General features: G+C 37.9%; 1 protein-coding gene across 9 annotated transcripts in view; it reads right to left on the bottom strand.

The window, feature by feature from the left end:
- The window catches only part of TMEM62 (transmembrane protein 62), a 48,912-nt gene that overhangs the window by 8,831 nt on the left and 14,270 nt on the right, over positions 1–25,811 (bottom strand). The window contains exons 1-11 of one of the 9 annotated variants that reach the window (XM_040620510.1): positions 23,580–23,597; positions 22,897–23,008; positions 21,196–21,333; positions 18,240–18,285; positions 14,240–14,381; positions 11,819–11,943; positions 11,559–11,681; positions 8,880–9,035; positions 6,742–6,901; positions 1,780–1,893; positions 228–312 (exon numbers count right to left, since the gene is read on the bottom strand). In XM_040620510.1, coding sequence (XP_040476444.1) covers positions 228–312; positions 1,780–1,893; positions 6,742–6,901; positions 8,880–9,035; positions 11,559–11,681; positions 11,819–11,943; positions 14,240–14,381; positions 18,240–18,285; positions 21,196–21,235 — 991 coding nt within the window. In that variant the 5' untranslated portion in view covers positions 21,236–21,333; positions 22,897–23,008; positions 23,580–23,597. Of the gene's footprint in view, positions 1–227; positions 313–1,779; positions 1,894–6,741; positions 6,902–8,879; positions 9,036–11,558; positions 11,682–11,818; positions 11,944–14,239; positions 14,382–18,239; positions 18,286–21,195; positions 21,352–22,648; positions 22,865–22,896; positions 23,136–23,267; positions 23,513–23,579; positions 23,598–25,811 lie in introns of those variants that run through there. The other 8 variants (XM_040620505.1, XM_040620507.1, XM_040620506.1 and 5 more) reach the window with 8 other exon arrangements.

The following is a 25,811-nucleotide window of genomic DNA, read 5'->3' as shown; positions in this document are numbered from 1 at the left end:
CCCCCCCCCCATTTTGGGTTGAGCTTCATAGTATTACAACGTAGCAGCAAAAAAACTGAATCTTTTAAAAAGATCAAGTATTGTGGAAAAAGCCTAGTAAGTTTGAAGAATGCACCTCACAGAGCTCAGGCAAAGACAATTTATATTGATACTTATCACTTGGTAATAGGACATTATGTGACACTTTAAAATGAAATATTGTGAGAATAAAAGGAACCATGACTAACCTTTATGCTCTGGATAGCCTCGGTGCCTAAAAGTAACGAGAATGGTGAGCTGGAGCAGCACAATCACCACAAAAAGGACCCGGGCCTGCAGAGAAATCAGTGTTAACGTGAAACAGATACATGGGTACAAGACAGTTAAGGTTTTTAAAATGGCCTCATTAACAAAAATGAAAATGACATCATTACCAGAAATGACTATGCAAGAAAAAAAAAATGATCAAAGAATCAAACAACTGATCCACAAGAAAAGAAAATTACAAATTGCCTCAGCATTACTCTTTCAAAGAATCTGGATACTGAGACCAATACTGAAACAAAGTAATCCATAGTTATATAAAGTGATCAAATTAAAGCAGTCCACCTTCACCGTACCACAAGTATAACTGGTTTTATTTCAAGCTGTCGAAGAGTAAAGAAAAATAGTACACAGTGCACTGCAGGCTGAGTGAACGGAGACGGCGTTTTCGTTTGCTTTCTCCATCAGGGTGACATTCACTTGGAGATTAACTCCCAGCAAAGAGACATAATCTAGGTTCTGGTTTCTCGCAGTATGGACCCCAGCTCATCACTGGGATCATCTTATGCCTGCTGGGAAGGCGGAATCTCAGGTGCCCTCTCAGCCCTACTAAATCAGAATGCGTCTCTTACTGATGTGCCTGGTGATTCATAAGTACATCAAAGTTTGCAAAGCCTGATCTAGGTGACTATTAAAAACCCCCAAAAGAAAAACAAATGACATAAAAGGAACTTGTAAAACTGAGATACAAATGCCCATTAGTCATATTTCTAAAAAGCTTAATCATACAAGTAGTACAAATAAACTAATAATAAATTTACATTGTAAGGCTGTGAAGATATATAGTAAAGCTATGTCTGGAAGGTGAAATTAAAGGCTTAAATTTTCTTCTCAACATCATGGTGTGTCTCTTTGGTGTGTTTTGTGTCAATACCCAGTTAACAATAGATAAATGGTTACATAAATTAAGGTACATTTATGCCAATAAACATCGTTTTAAAGTAATATAAACTGATGTCAGAAAATAGTCAAAACAAATTCCTCAGTGGAAAAAAAAAAAGAGAATGGAAATTACTATTTTACATTAAAAACTCATATACCAATGTATATGAGAAAAAAATTAAAGTATCATAATGACAAACAGAATGGTTGTAATAAGTAGTGTGATAAAAGAATAATGTGGGGCTGATTTTACTTATTTCTAAATTTTCCAAGTTCTCTACATTAAGCATGTATTATTTATGTAGAAAGAAATATTATTTTTAAAAGATCCTTAATCCAATTTTATGCAGTTCTTACAATTCCCTTAGTTATTCTGGTTTTATGGTATTGCTTAGAACATGGTTCCAAAACAGGTATTACTTGTCAATGCCTCTGCTTTTTTTTAATTCAAATCAACTTCAAAGCATTGTATTCTTCTAGACAAATAACTAACTTAATTTTATAAGGTTCATCTTTCTCACCACATGATTATATTATTACTTTGGACCCACCACTAGATTTGTCCTAATCTCATCTAAAGTTGAATTTACTCACCACGATGCAATGGTCAGTAAGGAGAATAAATGATGCCAGGGGATCAAATCTGAGATGAATATCCTCTTGAACAGAAAATATGTGGTGAACACTCTTACTTCTTCCAGCAGAATCCTAGTTATAAGCACAGCAGTGACTCTCATGCACACTTGTATGTATAATGTTCCAAGATTCAGTTTCCAGTAACATTTGTCAGTTATCTCCAAATAGCTGTATTTTTTTCATTTATTTTTGCTTCTTCCTGTAAGCACTTTTTTTTTTTAAAGATTTTATTTATTTATTGGACAGAGAGAGAGACAGTGAGAGAGGGAACACCAGCAGGGGGAGTGGGAGAGGGAGAAGCAGGCTTCCCAGGACCCTGGGATCATGCCCTGAGCCAAAGGCAGATGCTTAACGACTGAGCCACCTAGGCGCCCCTCTATAAGCACTTTGAATACAACTTCTTTTAAACACTGAAATTCTAGATTTGAACTAGAAATATCAGCATGTACTCACAATATATTTTCTCTTAAAAGAAAAATTTGTATTTTCTCTCTGCACACTGAAAAGGTCTAAAAATAGTAACAAACCCAAAAGCAAGGAGCTAGCTGGGCTAGTGCCCAGACTGTACTCTCAAAATAAAATTTCTCACTACAAGATCGGTGCTCTTTACAGAAATAGATTCTAGTTCTTGAACAAGAAACACCCAGGGAGAGCTTGGAATATCTTCATACCAGAAAGCAAGAACACTTAACAAAGACTACTGGGATTATATCTAAAGATTTAGTGTATATATATGTATATATGTATATATATATATACACACACACATATATATACACATATATATTTTTTTAATTTTGAATTCATAATGATACTAAAAATAAAAGACTCATTTGGTTACCTTTAGCAGATGCTAGAGAAGCAACTCATTATTCTGAAAGTTGGTTTAGAAAAGGGAGGGTGGGGGAAGAATTAAGAATTTATCCCACCTTTCCAGCATGAACTTCTCTATCTGGGTACCAAATAGATAAGGGAATTTTCTTCTTTATGGGACTATTCTAATTAATACTCCTTTTACAAGGAGTGCCAATTTGAATACCACCATTGTATAACTCTAATGAAATAATGGACCCAGGCCAAGACCATCAATAGCTGCTGGAAATCCTTCGGTGAAAAGCTGATTAGGTACTTCATAATGAACGGAGGGAAAAGCCAGCAGTGTGCTGGAGCTGGCTTAACAGGCTCACAAAAGCCAATTGTTAAACTTTCAGGAATTTTGCCGGCCAGTTGATGTGTTGGTAGCTTAAAAATAGCTATGGTAAAAATATTTATACTATGGAAATTGGTATAAATCAAGGAAACACTACAAATCAAGGTTTTCCCTTCAAACCTGTCCCAAGCTGGTTGTTAGATATTTACCACCACACCACTGGATAAAGTTAACAACACCTGAATACAATGATCAATCCTAACATTACTAGAAGAGAGACAACCAGATATCACGGTCTTCTGATAAAAGCATAAAACACCAAATGAAGTATTCCTGCCAAAAAACAGACTCAAATCTGATCCAACCCCTAATCTAACTATCAGTTATAGAAACTAGAGGGGGTGGAGGAACACGCTGAATGATACAACATGAATGTAAACAACATAAATCTAGAATACAGAAAACTCTACAGGATAAAAGGTCTAATTTCCAAAGTCACCCAAAAAATAAATTGCAAGGGAAAAAAAAACAAGGGAGAGGAGAGAGGGAACCTGTAGATTAAAAGAGACTGAAGAGACAAATCAGCTAAACACAGTATTTGAGCCTTGTCTGGATTCTGATTTGAACCAACCATATGCGTGTGTGTGTGCGTGTGTGTGTGTGTGTGTGTGTGTATATATGACTAATTGGGAAAATGGAACACTAGCTACATAGTTTGATATTAAGGAATTACTATTGATTTTTCAGGTGTGTGATGGTACTGTGGTTACATTTTTAAAAACAGCTCTTTTAGGGATACATACTGTCATGTTACCGATGGAATGACATGGTGCAGGGGTATAGATGAAACAAGATTGGTCATGAGCTGGTAACTGTTGAAGTCGGCTAACGGATACATGGGAATTCATTACAGTATCATCTGTTGCATATATTTTTAAATTTTCCCATCATACAAAAGTTTTAAAATAGCAAAAAGTACTCGTACATGTGTGTATCTAACTTTTACTGCTCAAAATGTTCTTATTGTAAGTTATACATTCTTGTTTTATTTTTTTTTTAAGATTTAATTTATTTGAGAGAGAAAGAGACAGAGATAGTGACAGAGAGCATGAGTGGGGAGGAGAGGGAGAAGCAGGCCCCCCACTGAGCAGGGAGCCCGATGTGGGGCTCGATCCCAGGATTCTGGGATCATGACCTGAGCCGAAGGCAAACGCATAACCAACTGAGCCACCCAGGTGCCCCCACGTTCTTGTGTTAAAGCAGAGTTTTTCTTTAATTTTTAGATATAGAGATTTCTGAAGTCTGCTCTTTCAATTGGCAAAGTAGGCACAATAATCTAAAGTTCTGGTTCTCAAACTTTAGTGCACATTGGAACCACCTGGATAGACTGTCGAACAGATTGCTGGGTCCCATCTCCAGAGTTTCTGGTTCAGCAGTTTGGTATTTCTAACAAGTTTACATTTCTAACAAGTTTACATTTCTAACAAGTTCCCAGGTGATGCTGATGCTACTAGTTCAGGAACCACACTGAAAATTGATCTAAGGGTCTAGTTGCTACTAGGCTGCTCAGAACTATAGACACTCAATAAAAATAGTGAGTGGGTAAAATATAAGATAATAAATTAATGTCGTTTCTCATAGATTTTTCTCAGACTTTACTATAGTATACTGTGTTTAAAAGAATAGAAGTTGGGGTCCCTGGGTGGCTCAGTGGGTTAAGTGTCTGCCTTTGGCTTGGGTCATGATCCCAGGGTCCTGGGATCGAGCCCCACATCGGGCTTCCTGCTCAGCGGGCAGTCTGCTTCTCCCTCTCCCTCTCCCCCTGCTCATGCTCGCTCACTCTCTCTCTCTCTCTCTCTCTCTCCCTCTCCCCAATAAATAAATAATCTTTTGAAACAAAAATAATAGAACTTCCCATTGATGAATGAGGGAACTAAGTTCCCTATTTAATATTCAGTAGACTAATCTTTTAAAGTTATACATATATAGAAGAAAACAGATTAGTGGTTTCCTGGACATGAGGGTGGATGGAAGACAGCTTCGAAAGAGCACAAGAAAACTTTTGAGGGTGATAGACTGTACTGATTGTGCTAATGGGCAAGGATATATATGTATGTCAAAATTCACCAATTATACTCTAAATATGTAGAGGTTTTTTGTATGTAAATTATACTTCAATAATGTAAGAAATGTTAAACATGGAAAAAGTATATGTGATTTCACATTTCTACGCAGAATTTAACAAAGCAGCCAGAAATGTTTCAAGGAATATGAGCTATGATTTTTTTCCTCATAAAATTATAGAAGCTGGGGTTTTGAGGCAATCCAAGGATTTGGGAGTTCCCCGTTCCTACAGTGAGCAGGTCTCCTATAGTTGAGCCTACTTCCACCTCGTAACTGTAAATAAAGATAGGGAATAATTTATTCTAGGTGCACTTGTACCTTCAGGTTTTCTTTCAGTGAGCCAACTTCTAACAGAATGTTAAGAGTTCATCCCATCATCCTTCCTTCCACGTCCTTCCCGTGAGTTTCTTTCTAAGCAGAACATTTCAAAGATGCGTGGCATTGCAAAGGGCCTTTTCTTGCTTCCTCATCTATGAACTGGGGATCAAACTACCTACCATAGAGGATTGTTATATGGATTAACTAAGAAATCCTAAGGGTCCAGCATTTCCTTAGAAGGAGCTTAGTAAGCAGCTCCTTCCTACTCAAAATCCTTCTCTGTGACACACACACACACACACACACACACACACACACACACGATAATGAAAATAATTACATGTGTTTTCTGAAGGATTACTTGGTAATCTTCAAACTAAGACTTAACATTAGAAGATGGAATAGTTAAAAACTGTCATCAAATCATAAAGTGGTGGAAACTGACAGATTTTTTTTTTTTCAGAAACTAATTCCAGAGCACGGTCTATCTCCTAAAAATTTCATGATGTTGATGAAAGTGTTTTATTTTGGTAAGGAATGACCACTTGCTACTCTGGCAGGTGCTAGTGAATTAAGTGCCCCAGGCTGAATTGGAATGGCAGGCAGACTATTACTACATATGCTATCAATGCATACCCCCAAACAAACAAAATCCTCTGGATGCCTTGAAAATTCTCTATCCTAGAGCTTTCAAAATAGTGACACAATTTTCCTGTACTTGGAGATAGCAAGCAAAGGCATAGGCACATAAATACATGTTTTCTGACTTATTCTATTATCTTTGGGTATGTAGGGGGATTTGCTCTCATTATTAAAAGACTCTAGCCAAAGTTGAAAGAAAATAAAAGAATGATTCCCTGGGGCTCAAAAAGAGGGGAGTGTGGCCAGTAGTTGCACACTGAGAATCTAGTTTTTTATCTAAGTAGAATTACTCCTGAGTGTTCGTTTTCAGAATATACTAAATCCAGTGTATTCTTTTTTTTAAGATTTTAAATTTATTTGAGAGAGAGAGAGAGAGAGAAAGCACATGCGTGTGCCAGGGAAGGGGAGGGGGAGGAGCAGAGAGAGAGGGAGAGGGACAAGCAGACTTCATGTGGAGCTCAGAGCCTGACACAGGGTTTGATCCCACAACCCCGAGCTCATGACCCGAGCCGAAATCAAGAGTTGGATGCTCAACTGACTGAGCCACCCAGGTGCCCCTCAAGTTTTTAATTAACTTAGTTTCATCTCTATCAATTGACTGGAAAAAAAACAAAAACAAAAACATCAGAGTTTAGTGTGGTTACAGCCAAATCATTTATATATCAAGTTGAAAATTATGAACTTACCTGGACAATTACTTCTATGTTATGTGTCCTATTACTGTAGTTTCTTGGGTTCCACTTCAGTATGAAAATAGGACCAGACAAATGAAGAGCTTGCCCTAAATGAACTCCATCAATCTTAACTGTGACAGAAGTAACGGAGGATAAGGAAAAGGCCAAGACTCTAAAATGGGAACATACAAACGCATGTGGTTTTAGATATTTTCACTCTTTTTAGAAAGGAGAATAACTCTATTATAACCTGAAAAAAATATAAATGTAGGCAGAACCATCACACTGTATAACTGTTCATATGACCACTATTCATATGATCTGGTTTCTTTCTGAATGGTGGCTTTTGGAGTTGTATAATTAAGCAAACCTGAGTTGGTGAGAAATTAGAAACTATTTTTATACTTTTTAGAAAGGAAAATCAATTTTCTTTTGACAAATAAAGCTGGAGTAGATCCAAGGTTCTTTCTGATAAACTCCTGAAGTCCTGGTTTTTCATATAGGGAAAGAATATTGATTAGACATCTTACTTCGTTAATCTCATGTTAATCCTACCATCCCCTCATTTGGTTCCCAATGTATCTGTCCACAAGAAGCAATGTCACAAACAGAGCTAAGGCTACCAGGCCCTTTCAGAGAATACAATGTCTAAATCAGATAGCCAGCTCCAATCAAAAAAACCTGAGTCACTTCACTGCTGACCAAAAAAATAAATTAAAATACCCCGATACCATTTTTCCAGATTAATTAGTACATCTTTTTAAAAGTACAATATCCAAAAATGGTAAGAGTGCTGTGAAATTGGTACTCATATTGCCTGGTCACATTATAAATTAGTATGTTTTAAAAAGTGATTAGGTACCTTATGCACTGCTCGTGGTAATGTAAAATGGTACAGCCGCTATGGAAAAGAGTAGGGTGGTTCCTCAAAAAATTAAACATATAATTACCATGTGATCCAGCAATTCCATTTCTAGATATATACCCATAAGAAGTGAAAGCTGAAAGCAGGGATTGAACAGAGTACACCCACGTTCATAGTAGCATTATTCACAACAGCCAAAAGGTGGAAGCAAAAGTATCGACAGATAAATAAACAAAATGTTGTATATACACACAATGGAATGTTAGTCAGCCTTAAAAAAGCAAAGTCATTCTGACACACTCTACAACATGGAGGAACCTTGAGGATATTATGTTAAAGAAGCCAGCTAAAGGACAAATACTGTAGGATTCTCCTTATATGAGGTTCCTAGAGTAGTGAAATTCATAGAGACAGACCAGTAGAATGGGGGTTGCCATGGGCTGGGGAAAGGGGTAAATCCGAAGTTATTCTTAGATGGGTACAGAGTTTCAGTTTTGGAAGATGAAAGTACTGATGATGGATGGTGGTGATGGTTGCAAAACAGTATCAATGTACTTTAATGCCACTGAACTGTATACCTAAAAGCCGGTAAAATGGTACATTTTATGTTACATTTATTTTAGCACAATTTTCTTAAAAGAATGATTTTAGTTACCAAAAAAAAAAAAAATTAATTGGGCAATCTTTATCAACAGTCATAAAGGAATTCATATTCTTCCACCAAGACTCCCACTTCTAGAACTTTATCTAAAGAAATTATTCAAGTGGAAAAAGAATCTACATGTATCGGATGCTCATTCCCAAGTTAGAAAAAAAAATATAAGAGTTCACCAATAAGATAGGAAAATGGTTAGATAAATTGTGGTACATTCTCTCTATTGAGAGGAAAAAAGTAGGAATTAAAAGAGACTGTGGCCTATCATTACAACTATGTAAAAACATGCCTCAAAGAGAATGCCTGAAAAAGAAAATTCAGAAATGTCAATAACAGCTCTATTTGGGGGTAGGGAGATTATAGCAACGTAAAACATGAAGATAAAATACACAAAAATTACAGTGGTAGGGTTATGGGTTTCTGGATGGTTTTATAAATTTCAACAGCTTAAAAAAATATTTTTTAACTGAACGGGAATGAAGCAGTAAGCATTTTATCTCTATATAATGTTTAGATTGTTGGGAAAATTAGAGTGGGGTATCTCATAGCTTTCACATGGGATTATAGTCACATCGACTTATTCTCCATTAGTATCAAACTGAAAGGAAATTCCAAAAAACTGCTACATACCTGATATGTGTTGAATGAAGAAGTCTTTCTAGTGGTTCATGTCTAGCACAACTATATAGGAGTGACTTAGGATTAGTGATAAGAACCACAGGCCACTCGCCAAAGACCAAATCTGCAAAGCTAAAAAGGTCATGATCAAAAGCAAAGATCCGGTACCTAGAGACCAGAAGACAATAAGGTAATTTAGTCACTTCTTATTATAAAAGGGTATGAAGGTTATCCTCAGAACAAATGTAAAAATATAAAACTACACTTTCTAGAGATCATGAATTTATACAAAATAAAAAATATTGTTTCTCTGTTCTTCTTCCCTTGCCCCTACCACTTTATACTTCACGTCTGTCACAAATGGGATCTCCTTGAAGACATAAATTTAATTGTGCCCTAGAACAATGCCTGGTACATAGCATGCACACTTTCATTTTTAAATAAATGCTTAATAAATTAATTCGTTTCCACACTTTAAGACTGTTTTGAACCTACGACATTCATCATAAGCCTCATACCTGATATTCCTCATCTCATCAAAAATGTTAATAGTAACATGAACACGATTAGAAATCTTTCATTCTTTTAAACCTTTATTTCTACAATTTCAAAGAAATTAACAAAACTTATTTTGGTTTTCTAAATGCATGGTGAAAGGTATAAATATTCATTAAAGAATAACAAAAATTTTATATTTTCTACTTTTTGAACTGAGAAAAGAAACAGTTAACTATGGCAGAAACAATAGTGCTCACCAAATACTCCACGTGCTCCCCTGCATTTCCCAGTCTCCCTGGCATTAGGTTGGGACCATGTGACTAGTTCTGGTCAATGGGCTGTGAACAGAAGTGACATGTATCACACTTCTGGTCCAAAGTACTTAAGAAGGGGTGTGAGTTCTCCATGCTCTCTTCCCTGCCCTGGAATTGAGGTGTTGACATAGTGGCATTATAAGATGGAGGAAGTGTGAATCCCTGAGTTACCCCATGGAAGAGAGATGCACTGGCTCATACCAGATTTACATAAATGAAAAAAATAAGCATCTGTTGTGTTAAGCCACTGATATTTTCCAGGTTTATTTGTATCCACAACAAAGCCTAGCCTAATATTACTAATATACCTTAAAAAAACTCTTCTATTATCCTAAAACAACATAAGGGCAGGTAGAGGTTAGGTCCTTTCAGTAAAACACCAGATAAAACCCCAGGGTTGGAACAACAGGAGAGCAGGTGGGAAGAGAAAGAGAGGAAATGGTTTCATGACATCACTTAACTTGTAACTATAGCATATATAAGAAATAAAGACACTGATCAAGGATTAGGAAGACTATCTCATAAAAGGCAAGCCCAGCCCAGCCCACAACCTCGCAGTCATGAATAGACAGGTCTTAGCTCAAAGTAATTACAGTTGCCAACTAATTACAGGCTTCAAGCATAGCTTTTAGACAGTTTCTAGCAGAGCCAACTGAAATGAGTAAGTACCTTCCAAGATGTAAAGCTATCTTTTAATGGAAGTAGTTAAAAATAGAAAGATAACATATTCAGCTCAAAAAATATTTACTGAGTAACTAACATCTTCAGAGAACGGAGTTTGAATAAATTAAACAGCAACTGATAATAGTTCAACAATGAGATGATTCTCATCTATATGTAAGCTATTGTACTTAGTTATTATCAAAATATGTATTTAGTATTTAGTATATATATATATATATGTAACTATACCGTATGCTTTTGATAAACGGGTTATGTTTTCTCATAGAAAGACTTAATCTGGGGCGCGTGGGTGGCTCAGTCATTAAGCCTTTGGCTCAGGTTGTGATCCCAGGGTCCTGGGATCGAGCCCCGCATTGGGCTCCCTGCTCAGTGGGGAGCCTGCTTCTCCCTCTCCCACTCCCCCTGCTTGTGTTCTCTCTCTCTCTGTCAAATAAATAAATAAATAAAATCTTAAAAAAAAAAAAGAAAGTCCTTAATTTTAATAAAACCAACTATCACGTATTTGAAGAACTTAAATCACTAACATCTTATAGTAATAACTACAAAGGTAGGTATAAAATTCAGGGGGTGACACATTTCCAGTTCTAGTGTTTCTCTAAGTGTGGTCCATGCAGGACCTGGTGGGCTTTTAAAAAAATGCAGTTTCTTAGGTCCTAAACCAGACCAACACAATCAAATGCTCTGGAGATAGGGCCTCCAAATTGTTTTTTTTTTTTTTTTAAAGATTTTATTTATTTATTTGACAGAGAGAGAGACAGCCAGCGAGAGAGGGAACACAGGCAGGGGGAGTGGGAGAGGAAGAAGCAGGCTCATAGCAGAGGAGCCTGATGTGGGGCTCGATCCCATAACGCCAGGATCACGCCCTGAGCCGAAGGCAGACGCTTAACCGCTGTGCCACCCAGGCGCCCCCAAATTGTTATTTTTAATAAGCTCCTCCACAATCCTTGTGTACCCTAGAGTTTGAGATCCATTTCCTAATGGATGCATCTTGAAAATCTAACGTAACATAGTGATGACAAACAACTGTTGCAACGAGGTTTTTACACACCAACACATATAATGCCTATATTACTTTAAAAACTCAGGGAGATCACAAGTTTTCCCTTAACTAGGATCACCCACAATAGCAGTAAGAAAATATGGTTTTAGCAAAACTTACATGTATAAGTTTTATTCTGTGGGGTAGTTCCCTTACCTTCTGTTATCCTTCCAATCTCCCACCTCAAGTTCCAAAGTGCCCTGGAGGTGACGAGTGTGCAAAACAGGCATCAGTCCACCAAGGGTATGGAGGTGCCCACACAAATATGCTGTAGCTGAACTAACCAAAGAAAAATGAAGAGAATAAATGAACAGATAACTTGTGATGCCAAACTAATAAAAAGATCTCTTTAGGAGAGCAAGAGTAACATAAAAGAATTACAAGCAATTAATTTTGATTTTGGAAGCCTGCCTCACCTCATTACTGACCGAATTCCAGGTGATGGAGAAAGGATAGTGGATGTTGTATAGTGTCCAAACCAAATACTGTGGTTGCTCCGACTACTTTCCTTGGCCAGTAACAGAAGTTCCTCCATCCGCTTCTGAAATGGGAGAAAAACAGAAGGAAATTTAATTAGGGCACAGGCTGAAATCTACAGATTTAAACATCTCCCTTGAAGTTTTATAGTAATAAGTATATTATGTCTAAGGCCTAAACCCTACTAATTAATGACCTGTACGGACCAGTATAAATTTCAAACTCTTCATATACATAATAATTCATTTGGTCCTAAAAATAACTCTAAGTAGGGCAAGTATTATGTCCATTTGATAGATAAGGAAACTGAGAAATAAACAATAAGCTTTAAATAACATAAATTTCTTTTTTTTATAAGTTTCTTTATAGAAATTAAGAACCACTAATCTTTTCAGCCCTGTATACTACACCGCAATTAATAAAGAAGATCTTGAAACTAAACTTCTAAAATAAGATGTACATATGTCCATAAAAAGCCTTGTACCTGAATGTTCATAACAGCTCAACTCAGAAGAGCCAAAAACTAGAAACCATCAGTATATCCAAACAATGGAATGCTATGCAGTGATAAAAAGAAAGAACTACTCCAACACACAATAATACAGATGATTTATAGAAACATTATACTGAGCAAAAGAAGCCAGACACAAGAGTACATACTATATGATTTCATTTACATAAAATTCTAGAACAAACAAAACTAATCTATACTGACAGAAAACCCATCAGTGGTTCTCTAGGATTGGGGTGAAGACTGACTACACAAGAGAACTTTCTGGGATGATAGAAATGTTCTGTCTTGATTGTGGTGACAGTTACACCAGCACATACATTTTTTATCAAAACTCTTCAAACTTAAAATGAGTGCATTTTATTGTATGTAAATCATCCCTCATAAAGTTGATTTCAAAAATAACTTGTACAGGGGCACCTGGGTGACTCAGTCGGTTAAGTGTCTGCCTTTGGCTCAGGTCAGGATCCTGTCCCCAAGTCGGGGTTCCTTGCTCAGAAGGGAGTCTGCTTCTCCCTCTCCTTCTGGCCCTCCCCCCTGCCTGTGCTCTTTCTCTCAAATAAATAAATAAAATCTTTAAAAAATAACTTGTACATGTATAAATATACATGAATTATCTGTAAAGTGCTTATAGCAGTGAATTCCTGGACCCTGCACTAGTCTTATTTCTAATTTGGTAAGTCTCAGGGAAAGCCTGGGAATCTGCATTTTACAAGACTCCAGCTGATTTTCATGCAGACGGTCTTTGAATCGTATCTTAAAAAACACTGCTCTAAGGAATAGGCTTTAAAATAATAAGTTAGGGGTGCCTGGGTGGCTCAGTCGTTAAGCGTCTGCCTCCGGCTCAGGGCGTGATCCCAGCGTCCTGGGATCGAGCCCCACATCGAGCCCTGCATCGGGCTCCCTGCTGGCTCCCTGCTCTGCTGGGAGCCTGCTTCTTCCTCTCCCACTCCCCCTGCTTGTGTTCCCTCTCTCGCTGGCTGTCTCTCGCTCTGTCAAATAAATAAATAAAATCTTTAAAAAAAATAATAAGTTAATAAACTCTGTCTAAAGACGGTTGGAAGATAAGAAACAAAATATACCTTCATTAAATAAAATGCCTAATATAACACAATGCATTTCACAATATTCTATTCACTTGATTTCAAGATCTTCTGAACCCTCGTTTCACTTTGAATCTCTTTCAGCCCTTAGCAAATTCTGCCCTTTATTATAGTTATTTCTGCACTAGTATTATGCCCCTCCACTAGATTAAATATTCTAAGAGGCGAGTGACTTGATCTTATCGCTCTTGTATTCTTACATATAGGCACATATGTCTTGCATATGGGCATGTGCTCATTAGTGAGCTGACATCTGTTGTACTAAGAAATAATGAGAGGTTCTCAGATGTGACTTTCTAGACAGTTTTAATCCAGCAACGCCTAACTTACTTTAACAGAAATTTATTTACTTCAGTGGTTGCCCTTCTCTTATTAAAATAAATACCGTCCATTAGTTAGAAATGGCAACTATGGGGATTTAGGAATATATCCACAGAGTATAAAAGCTATATGCCCTGCACCTTGCAAGGTGTGTGCTGCACTTAGTACATATTTAACAAATGTTTACTGAATAAATTTCAACGTGAGGTACTTCTTCATGAAATTTTGGGACCAGAACAGGAATAGCAATGATAGTGCTGAAGTAGCCAGGGATTTCTTCTAACCATACTTGCAACCACAGTAAAATTGTTCCCAAGGATTTCTAGACAAGAGCTGGTTTACCTAGGATAACCTTAGTGAGCCACATTTATCCAAGAAAAAACAAAATAGGTTAGCTACAAAGGGAAGTGAGATTTTTACTGTACCTCATCTAAAATTCCAAAGAAATTATAGGGTCTCTTAGGCCCTGGATTTGGGGTGGCATCCAAAGAGATGAAAGAATAGTTGCCGAAGGGAGTATTGTGGACATAATGGAAAGAGCCATCCCTACGTACGGCAGAATATTTCCTAAAAAATACAAGACAGGAAAGTTTGAGTGCAATCATAAAAAGACAGAATGAGTTTAAATTCCTCCCCGTGTATCACATTACATTTTGCCTCCCTTTGAAAATTTCCTAATCTGACAGAGAAATACATAAACTAATCCACAATAAGCTGATTAAAAGAAATTTTAAATATTTTTTTCCCCATTGTCTACAAAGATTCAGGCAAACTAATTTATAAGTAACCAAACACAAGGTCATCAAGCAAAGCAGAGAAGTAGGCAGCTATTTTATGCAGTCCACTGAACATTTAAAGAGAGATCAGTTAGATCCAGTGAAATGGTACTTACCCATCATTGAAAAATTTAGTGAGGACCTACTAAGTACCTAGCAGAATTCTTGGTGTAATGAGATACAAAAGGTGTTTACATCTTGAAACAGGACTACAGAGGCTTACCTCACAATAAAGCCTTGCAAAGATGAAGTCATCAAGCCAGGAGAAAAATGTTAGTTAGGTCTGGGTCAGTAAATCTTTTTCAGTTCCTAAAAATGTATCTGTAACATATACAGGGTATACACTTGGTAATGAAAGTCCTCACTACCTAAGTATCAACATTGTTCAGGTGTCTGTAAGGTTGGAGAGTAAAGAACAGGGGGAAAGCGTCGGTAACATAGTACACAGTGTAGGAACTCATTAGTATTTGTTGAATAAATGTGAAGGAAGGTATATATTGGGGACATACCTATATTACTCAAATGTCAAAACATTGTAAGAAAATAGATAAGGCACCTTTGGAAAAATACAAATAAACTCCTGAAACCTAATGTGCTATCAGGGAGCTATATTTAAGCCAGGATAGTCATCAAATATATCATAAATAAATACATTATCACAGATATTATAATTAAAAGTCAATTAGTTCTATTACCTCTCTTCCGGTATTTTTAAATTTTCTATTTTGGGGGGCACCTGGGTGGCTCAGTCAGTTAAGTGAATGACTCTTGATTTCAGCTCAGGTCATGATCTCAGGGTCATAGGATCCAGTCCTGCATTGGGCTTAGCCCTCAGCACGGAGTCTGCTTATCCCTCTCCCTCTGCTCCTCCCCACTCTCATGCACTGACACGTGCATGCATGCTCTCTCTCTCTTAAATAAATAAATAAAGTCTTTAAAAAAAATAAAATGTTCTATTTCGGGTTTTTTCTCTCATTAAAATTTTTATTTATATTTTTTCTACTTCATTTGTTTTCAGTTATTTATTATTTAGGATAATCTCACATATGTTGTTCCCTTTCCTATATTTTTAACACATTAAAACCCACTATCTAAAAATAAACCTAACTATTTGAAAGCAGAGATTAAAATATATGATAGCTATTAACATTTTTTGAATTCTGGATTTTGACATTCTCTGGGGCATTCTTAAGATCAAGATTTAGCTTTAAAATGTTTTTTTCATTCAGGCTGATAATCTGTAATGTCCATATCTCCAGCTGTTTATTAAAATGCTATTTATTAAAAATTCAGACAACGTTTAGGTGGCTAGAAACAAAAATATAAAGGTTCAAGTGACTAAGAGCTTTACCTTCCCGATAACCAGTCAGACCCAAAGTCCTGTTAATTCTTTGAAAATGTTTCCTAGTTCCATTCCATAGTCACCATCAAAGATAAAAATAGATAATAGAAAATGAAGGATTGTCATCTCTGACCTTTTCCTTTCCCACATTAAAAACAAAGGAAGACTTCGTCCTCCAAGTTATGGTGACTCCGATTATATGTTAACCAATGCTGTTTGACCTGCCACCCTCCAGCTGATGACATTGTCCCCGTATCTATGAACTTTGTTAGACAGGTATGTCTCCTATGCATTTCAAGCCCTTCCATATCATGACTGGACTATTACAGGACTCTCCTACTTGCTCTACAAAACTCCAATCTCCCTGTTTTTTCCTTATTATCCCTATCTTGTTTCTTTTTTGTTGTGTGATTGCCCTTATAAAATATTATTTCATTATGTGACTTGCCTCCTTAGGAATCTATACCGGATTATGGATTATACCTAACACAGCTAAATTTCTACACTTGTCACTTAAGACCTCCATAAATTGGCCCTAAGCTACCTACCCAATGTCATACCAGTCCTCAAAATGATCCTTTATTCTGGTGATATCAGTCTCCTTACTGTCTCTAAAAGCTCATTCTAGCTTTTAAAACTCTGTGGTTTTGCTTAAAATATGCCCCTCAAAATTTCTTACTTCTCCAAATGCAACCCTTCTTTTAAGACTGGACACAATTTTTACTTCTTTTATAAAGTCCTAACTTGCAATTAGTAGACATATAAGTTCTGGAGATCTAAGCACAGCATAGTAATTATAATCAACAATACTAGATTATAAGCTTCAAAGTCACTTAGAGACTACATCTTAGTTATTCTTACCACAAGAAAATGATAATCATGTGGTGATGATTGAGGTATCAGCTAACTCTATGGTGGTCTTCATTTCGCAATATATAAATGTATCACGTGAACATGTTGTACATTTTAATCTTATACAATGTTATATGTCAACTGTATCTCAGTAATAAAGTCTCCTCTGTGTCCAGCCCATGCTAACTTCTGCCCTTTCCGATTTCTCACAGTGATCACCATGTGTACCAAATACTGTAGCGTTTCATCAATCATCCCTTCATGTTCTTTTCTAATTGTTTCCTAAACAATTCTTATCTCCCTTAACTGGACTTCCTTGAAGGTAGAGGCCATATATTTTTCACATTAGCTCTTGTATCTCTCACGCTATCCAACTAAAGATGGGCTCTCAAAAAATTCTTGCTACTTGAGCGATGGACAATGTAGGACAAAGCTGTGGAATACCCTAGAACTGGAAGTGAAATTGCAACTAAAAGAATCCCAACACATTGAAACTAGAGAACTAGAACTTTTCTAACTCAAAGAGCCTTTCATATTCACAGCCTTTTTCACATTCATGGCATATAAAGAAACTTTTAATATTTCTGTGACATACTGGGATAAATGGATAGAGCAACCAGGGTGACCAGCTGGGCTCCTCAGCCACTGTAGACACTGAGGGAATCAGTTTTTCAGTATTCCTAAAATCCACAGTACTCTGGTAACAAGCTCAAATCTAAGTGACTTCTGATGTACAGCATGGTGACCACAGTCAAACATACTCTATTATAGGGGCGCCTGGGTGGCACAGCGGTTGAGCATCTGCCTTCAGCTCAGGGCGTGATCCCGGCGTTACGGGATCGAGCCCCACATCAGGCTCCTCTGCTATGAGCCTGCTTCTTCCTCTCCCACTCCCCCTGCTTGTGTTCCCTCTCTCGCTGGCTGTCTCTACCTCTGTCGAATAAATAAATAAAAAAAACCTTAAAAAAAAATTATTGTATATTTGAAAGCTGCTGAGAGTAGATTTTTAAAGTTTTTATCACAAGAAAAAAAAAAGCTTTTTAACTATATATGGTTATGGGTGTTAACGAGACTTATTGTGGTTACCATTTCACAATATACACAACTACCTAATCATTGTGTTGTATACCTAAAAATGAATGTGTCAATTATATCCAAGTAAAAAAAATTTTTTAAAAATGACTTCTGCTATGTATCAGTGGCAAAATAGAAGTTTGTGTGAAATATTTAAAGTATCATTAGCCAATAAAAACCATAAAGTATATGAAATAAAAGGAATTAAAGGAAAGAAAAAGTCTTGGGGGAAAAAAGGAACTGAATCTGTCACACACACATACACAAAAATTCTGAGTTACTAAAGGTTCTTCTGTTAAAAAACGTTTTCACCCATTCATTGACTTGACTGCACCCCCCCCCCATACTACTTCATGGTCTGCATTCTGTTCACTACAGTACCTGTAATAATTCTCGACACTCTCCAGACTTGGAATGTTGAATGCATCTAATTAAAAAGAAAAGAGCAATGAATCACTAAATTCTACTCCTGAAACCAGTATTACACTGTATGTTAACTAACTAGAATTTAAATAAAAATTGGGGGGAAAAAGAAAGCACATGGAAAAAAAAAGAACAAATATCATCTATATTAAAAAGAAAAATACAAACACCTTAATGACTAAAGAAAAATGACAATACTTTCAATAGCACTTTAAATAGCAGAATGCCAATAAATTAGCCTGATAGTTTTTAGAACTTGATAACAGAATTCAAATTATCTGGAAACTTATTGGGGGCACCTTGTATACTGGAGAATAAGAAATACTTTGATATTATGTACTATTCAGAATAAATCTATTTGCAGTTGTAAGACTGGACTGTTGTTGCTGCTGTTTTAATCATGTTTTAATCATTGACTGTTACATGGATTCATGCCAAGTGTTTCTAAATAGCTGGTCACTTTGATAACAGGACCTAAGACCCTCTCTTCTTAATCTTGAAGAGATTCAGTAAGAAAGGAGTTATATAATGGTAAAGGGTAAGGTAAAAGATGTCATAGAACACTTATCTGGAAACACAATGATTTCATAGAGTTTGATTGCCTGGTTGCAATAACTAAAATTACTGACGAGTTTGGAATTTCAAGAATCCACTACATTTCTAACAACTTTAGACAATAAGCTGTTAAGTCCAATTTAGGCCAAAAGAAATATTATACAATATACAAAGAATATAATATACAATACAAAAGAAATATTATACAATCCTCTTACTAAGAGAACTACACTGTTATAGCTAAATCTTTTTTTTTTGTTATAGCTAAATCTTAATAAAAATTAGTTTCCTCCTATCTTAACACAATATATAAACATATATATAAACACATACTATAAGCATTTGTGCTTATACAAGTCAAATTAGATTATCACGAGCTCCAAAGGAAAAGCTCTGTTCACAAGATCTAATCACAACAGTCTGATATTTATTACTTGAAATAAATCAGTAGCTTGGCTTGAAAAACTTTTTTATTATGTACAGGCTTGCTTTTTATTGCAAAAGAATTTGATCTGTGCCACTAATTAGGATCAGGAAAAAAGGGAAATGTAAAATTCAGATCTTCCTCAACTTACAATGGGGTTACGTCCAGACAAATCCATTTTAAGTGGCAAATATTTAAGTAGAAAATGCATTTCATACCCTGAAGCTACTGAAGATCAGAGCTCAGCCTTGCCTACCTTAAACATGCTCAGAATGCTTACATTAGCCTATAGTTGGGCAAAATCACCTAACACAAAGCCTGTTTTATGATAGAGTGTTGAATATCTCATGCCGAATATCTGAGAGTAAAAAACAGAATGACAGCATGGGCACAGAATGGTTATAAGGTTATCGGCTCTTTACTCTGGTGATCGCGTCCAGAATCACCAGAGTTATCATACTGCATATCACTAGCCCAGGAAAAGATAAAAATTCAAAATCTGAAATACAGTTTCTATTGAATGTGTATCACCTTTATATATTGTAAAGTTGAAAAATCATAGCTCAAGGGATGCCTGGGTGGCTCAATCGGTTAAGCATCTGCCTTCGGCTCAGGTCATGATCCCAGAGTCCCGGGATCGAGCCCCGCATTGGGCTCCATGCTCAGCAGGGAGTCTGCTTCTCCCTCTGCTACTCCCTCTGATCATGCTCTCTCTCTCTCACACACACTTTCTCTCTCTCTCACTTGCTTTCTCTCTCAAATAAATAAACAAAATCTTTAAAAAAAATCAGAGGTTAAACCATCATAAGTTGAACCATCGTAGGTTGGGGACCAGACTTACAGGGTGTACCAGAGAAAGCTATAAGCCAGATATCCCATCATCAATTAATAATTCCTAGCTGCTTTGTATGAACTATTTATAAAGAGGGCATTTTCTGATCAAACCAAAACTATGTATTTCACCAGACAGAATTAGCTGTTTAAAATGATAGTTTTAAATATATAGGCACACAGCAGCAATTAATAATCAAATGAAGCAAAGTACTTACCAACCAATAAGAAACTCAACGTTTATAAAACAAACAAACCCACTGTTTTGACACTTTGCTGAAGAGATCACTTCCTTACTAACACTATAATAACAATAATAGTGTAAAAAATGTGAAGGAATTATCCATTTCTCTACTCATAGAGATTTATTTGCAATTTTAATCTTTTAATGTATACACAGTAAAATTCATTCACTGTAGTGTACAGTTCTTTGGGTTTTGACAAACGCACAGTCATGTATCCACCACAATGGAGATACAGAACAGTTCCATCATCTCCCAAAATTCTCTCATGATGCTTCTTTGTAGTTGGTCTATTCCCCTACCCTCAACCCTTGGCAACCACAATCTGTTCTCTATAGTTTTGCCTTTTCTTAGATGTCATATAAATGGAATCATACAGTACATAGACTTATGGGGGGTGGCTTCTATTAGCAAAATGTATATCTATCAATCTTTCTATATGTATTTATGTATGTCGTGTGAATGTATATATGTAAGGACTGATTGATTGATTGCAGGCTCCACACCCAATGTGGGGCTTAAACTCATGACTTTAGATCAAGGGTTGCATGCTCTACCAAATAAGCCAGCCAGGTGGCCAAAATGGTTATATTTTTAAATGCCCTCCTGCATAGGTTTTGCCAGAAGCTTTTCTTCATGCAAAGAGAAAGGACCATCCCAGCTTTCCCCTCAAAGGCTAAAAGTGACATCTGAGGTTTTAAAATCACATAATATAGTCGTATTTCTGAGTTGTGGCCTTCAGTATAACTAAAACTATGTTACAATGTTCCCATTTTATAATTTTATATTCTAAATCGGAGAATCTAGGCTCTTGAAGGGGAAAAAAATCTAGTTTTAATTATATGTGGGTCTTGACTCTTACCATGATTTCCTTTAACATCAAGCCACTTGGTTTTTTCCATGACCCTTGTCTTCTTCAGAATACCCTGGTAGGTTTGCCATTCTACCTCATGTTGCCTGGATCCCAAGTGTTCCTTTGTTTTGGCATCAGTCAGGTCTCCTGTAGATTTACGTAAGACTTGAATCACAATGCAAAATAAACCCAAGGGGGTTAAAAAATGTTTTTAAATGCACACTGAAAGAACAAAGATACTTAAAGTACTTAACATGTATCAGCATAACAACTTATAAGTCCATCTATGTCCAAAGCAAGCCATATAAAATAAGATTTTCTTGGCAAGGACTTTGTTTCTCATTGGTTAGCAATTACCTATTTAACTTCCCGTGATATGAGAAATGGATTCTTTTTTTTTTTTTTAAGATTTTATTTATTTATTCGACAGAGACAGAGACAGCCAGCGAGAGAGGGAACACAAGCAGGGGGAGTGGGAGAGAAAGAAGCAGGCTCGTAGCGGAAGAGCCTGATGTGGGGCTCGATCCCGTAACGCCGGGATCACGCCCTGAGCCGAAGGCAGATGCTTAACCGCTGTGCCACCCAGGCGCCCCTGAGAAATGGATTCTGAAAAAAAAATTTCTTTAAAGAGAGCAGTGCAAAATGGACCATGAACTCTGACAAAAATGAAAACTATAAGAAATTCCAACACTCTGGGCAGATGCCTGATATCTACGACAACAATATTTTCCACACCCAAAATCAGGACATGTAATCTGACCAAGTATTATTTCTATAGCAAGAAGTAATCTGGAAGGTGTGGCTGGGCAATGAAATACCAAAATTTCTGGAAAACTAAACAGTTGAAATGGAGGTTTTCCATAAAATAAGTACTGATAATCCATCATATCAGCAGAGGTGTTTCAGTAAGTTGGGTAGGAAATGAATCCCGCAATAGACAAAACAGATGCTCCTTTAGCTTTTTCTCCAAAGCATTGGGGAGCAAATAGGAGTTTGAAGACTCAAGAGTACCCAAGTCACAGAAGTACCGAAAGATGAGGAAAAGTGTCCTAAGTCACTTTAAGCCTCAAACAATTGACATCATAAGACTGACTAATGCTGTTAAAAAAAAAAAAAAAAAAGCAAAAGTTAGTTTTTTTAAAAAGATAATTTTGGGGGCACCTAGGTGGCTCAGTCGGTTAAACCTCCCACTCTTGGTTTCAGCTCAGGTTATGATCTCAGGGTCGTGAGATGGAGCCCCGGAGGGCTCTGTCCTGGGCCTGGAGGCTGCTTGAGATTTTCTCTCTCCCTCTGCTCCCCCCACCAAAAAAAAAAAGAAAGAGAGATAAAGAGAAGAAGGAAGGAAGGAAGGAAAGAGAAAACGTTTGATTTGTGGTTAAAGGGCTTTCCCTAATTCTCTCTCAAATCCAGAACTATAACAACAAAGACGAACGAATACAAATAAAGCAGACGGTATACTAACCAGGATCATGAGCCTTGCTTCAACTTGCTTCTACAAAACCTTGCTACGGCAAGTCATTTAGCTTGGATCTTGACTCAATTATCCATAAGCAAAGGAAATTACAACGTCCCATCACCTCTACAGGAGGACTCACGTGGGGCTGAGGCTATGGTGTTCTAAACATCCCCAAAGCGAAAGGCTGCACCCCTGGCTAGCATTCTATCATCAGGACCACAGAACAACGCGACAGCACGTCAACCCCTCCCTACCTGTTGCCAGGACGAGAGCTGGTTGAATGATGCCAATAGTTTCTGAACAGAACTTCTCTAAGTCTACAGCTCTGCCTGGATCACGAAACCTGCTCAGGTGAATGTCGGATATCTGCCGAAAGCAGGTATTAAACAGAGATATCTGAGTCAGGAAGAGGCAGCACGGACAGCAGGCGACCCGGCAGCTCTCTCAAGGCGGAAGGAAATGGCAAAGATGCAAGAACGACCCCCCACCCACCCACCCAGGGAAGGACAGAGCCCCCAGCCGGGAGTTTGGGGCCGCGGCGGTCCCACCACGGCGGAAACTGCCCGCGTCTCACCCCGTCGTGCGGGCTCTGCACCCACCCCCAGCCCTGCTCCCTCTGCGTCACCTGCAGACCCCAGAAGATGTTGCTGGCTCCCGGGCCCGGCGCGGGGTGCGGGCTCCGGGAGACGCGGGGCTGGGGCAGCGGCGAGGGCTGACCGGCCAGGCCATAGTGCTCCAAGAGCACGGCCGCCAGCGCCGCTGCCGCCAGCCCCGCGACCACCCTGATGGCCAGCGCTGCAGCCATTCCGCTGGCCCCGGCGCAGCCCTCACGGTCCCGGGCTCAGCCCCTGCGGCGCCCCCGGGAGCTGCTCTGGCCGCACTTCCGCACTCTATGGTCGCGGGGGCCTAAGGCGCCGCGCGTCCACCGCCGCCGCACCTGCACCTCGCCCTGCACCTGCCACTCGCCAGCCGCCCGCGTCCCTGGGCTGGGTTGGCAAACGGAATGCGGGTGAAGTAAAGGAAACCGAGACCCCCACCGCCAATCAAGGTTGCCGAAGCCTGGCGGGGACAGAACCCTAGTCCAGGAGGCGGAGGTCAAAGCCCTGGCTCCGCCTTAGTCAATCATTCCTGACCCCGGTGGGTCAGTTTCCTTACCCATAAAACGGAGCTAATGATGCCTCGCGTGCGTACTTCACAGGCTTGTGAGAATCAAAGTATGTATGAGGACGCCATTTAAATTACTGTACAGATGTGACAGCTGGCTTTCTCTCGGTCCTTCTGATTATTAACAGCGTGTTTCCATAGGTTTAAAATAGATGTAGTACGTATGTTTTGTAAAGTTTTTTTTTTTCCCTAAACCTGATTTTTTACGCACTTGGCTATATAATATTCCGTTGTCATGTTATACCGTTCATTTAATAAACTGTAAATACTCCCTATGGGCAGTCACAGGAGAAGAATTAGATTCGGGTCCTGCCCTTAATTTATCTAACCATTCTGTTATTGTTGAACTTTTGGATTACTTATATTCGGAATGTTCTGAATAAACATTTTTGAATAAACATTCTGAATAAACACATCGCTGTTCTGAAAAAAACATTTTTATACAAATATCATCCTTTTTAACACCTCTTTGAGTTATTTTCTTGGGATATGTTGCCAATATTGAAGTTATACCAATTTCAATTCATTAAATACTTTGCGTACCTTTGGAAAGCAAGACATTGATCTAAGCAGAAAATATAAAGAAACATAAGTAGCTAAAGAACCATGGTTCATTATCTTAGAAGCTTATGTAGGAAAGAAAAATACACAAGTAAGTTTTATATAAGACCAATATGCTATTTGGCACAAGAGACAACAAGATATAAAAGGCCAGAGGACGTTTAACCAGTTCAGATCACATCTAAAGAATCAGGAAAAGCTTAAGGAGGTGGCATATGGATATATGGATAGTATTTCTGAGTGGCAGAGATTGGGGATGGGGTGGAGAGAAGCACCTTCCACCAGGACCTAACATGAATCAAAGCATTAAGGTGAGAAAATGCAGGACACATTGAGAAGACAGTGAGTACCTCAGTTTATCTGGGTCTAGGGTATGCCTAGGGGAATAGTGGTAATTGAACCAGACCTTTAGTTTGAGCCACATTTTGGAAGGCCTGTGTAAATGCCAAGAGTGAAAATAGATTTGACAGCAGCACAGGGAACCAACTGGACAGAGGAGAGGTATGGCAGAGACTCCAGCTGGAAGGATATTGGAATAATCTGGTGCTATGATCTGAATGTGTCCCCACAAAATTTATATGTTGAAATCCTAATACTTAATGTGATGGTATTTAGAGATGGACTCTGCCCTTATAAAAGAGACCCTAGAGAGACCCCTCGCCCCTTCCACCATGTGAGGACACAGTGGGAAATTAGCAATCTGCAACCTGGAAGAGGGCTTCACCAGAATCCAACCATCCTGGCACCCTGATCTTAGAATGCCAGCCTCCAGAACTGTGAGAGATAAACTGTTGCTTACAACCCACCCAGTCTGTGATATTTTATTTTAGCAGCCCAAACAGACTGAGACTCCAGGTAGGGGGTAACTGCAAAGTCCTGAAGAAGGAAGATGGGAGAGTGTGACACTGAAATTACAGAGGAAGGATCAGATGTAAAATAATTGTGAAGACCGAAACTACAAAATTTGACAGCTGATTGGATATTTGAGGGAAGAAAAAGAGACAGTTAAAAGTTAGTGCCAAAATTTGGAACCCAAGTGACAAAAACCTAGGACTATAATGTATGTGTGTCCATATGAATAAAGTTTTTGGTTTTGTCTAATATTACACTAGAAAAATATCTGTATGGATATCTTTAAACCAAATTTGGAGGATATGTTTGAGAAGATCTGATTTAAAAACACAGGCAATATGGCATATATAATATGCATTCGGAGAGGTCTTAGAGGAACCTTAAAAATATGAGAATCATTTTCCAGAAATGGAATACAACAAGAATCTGTGTGATAGATGATAGCAACAGACATACTATTAAGACATTTTGGACTGAGAAACATGGTTTAAAGTCACAAAGGCCAGCAGTCTGGATTGCAGACACTGAATTGTAACCAAGCTGCTTCACTCACAGTGTTCATAGTGAGTAGAAACAGGAGTTATTTACTTAA

Source organism: Ursus maritimus, unplaced genomic scaffold (genome assembly GCF_017311325.1).
Source record: "Ursus maritimus isolate PB19 unplaced genomic scaffold, ASM1731132v1 scaffold_35, whole genome shotgun sequence".
Classification (NCBI taxonomy): domain Eukaryota; kingdom Metazoa; phylum Chordata; class Mammalia; order Carnivora; family Ursidae; genus Ursus; species Ursus maritimus.
This window is presented reverse-complemented; position numbering and strand designations above follow the sequence as displayed.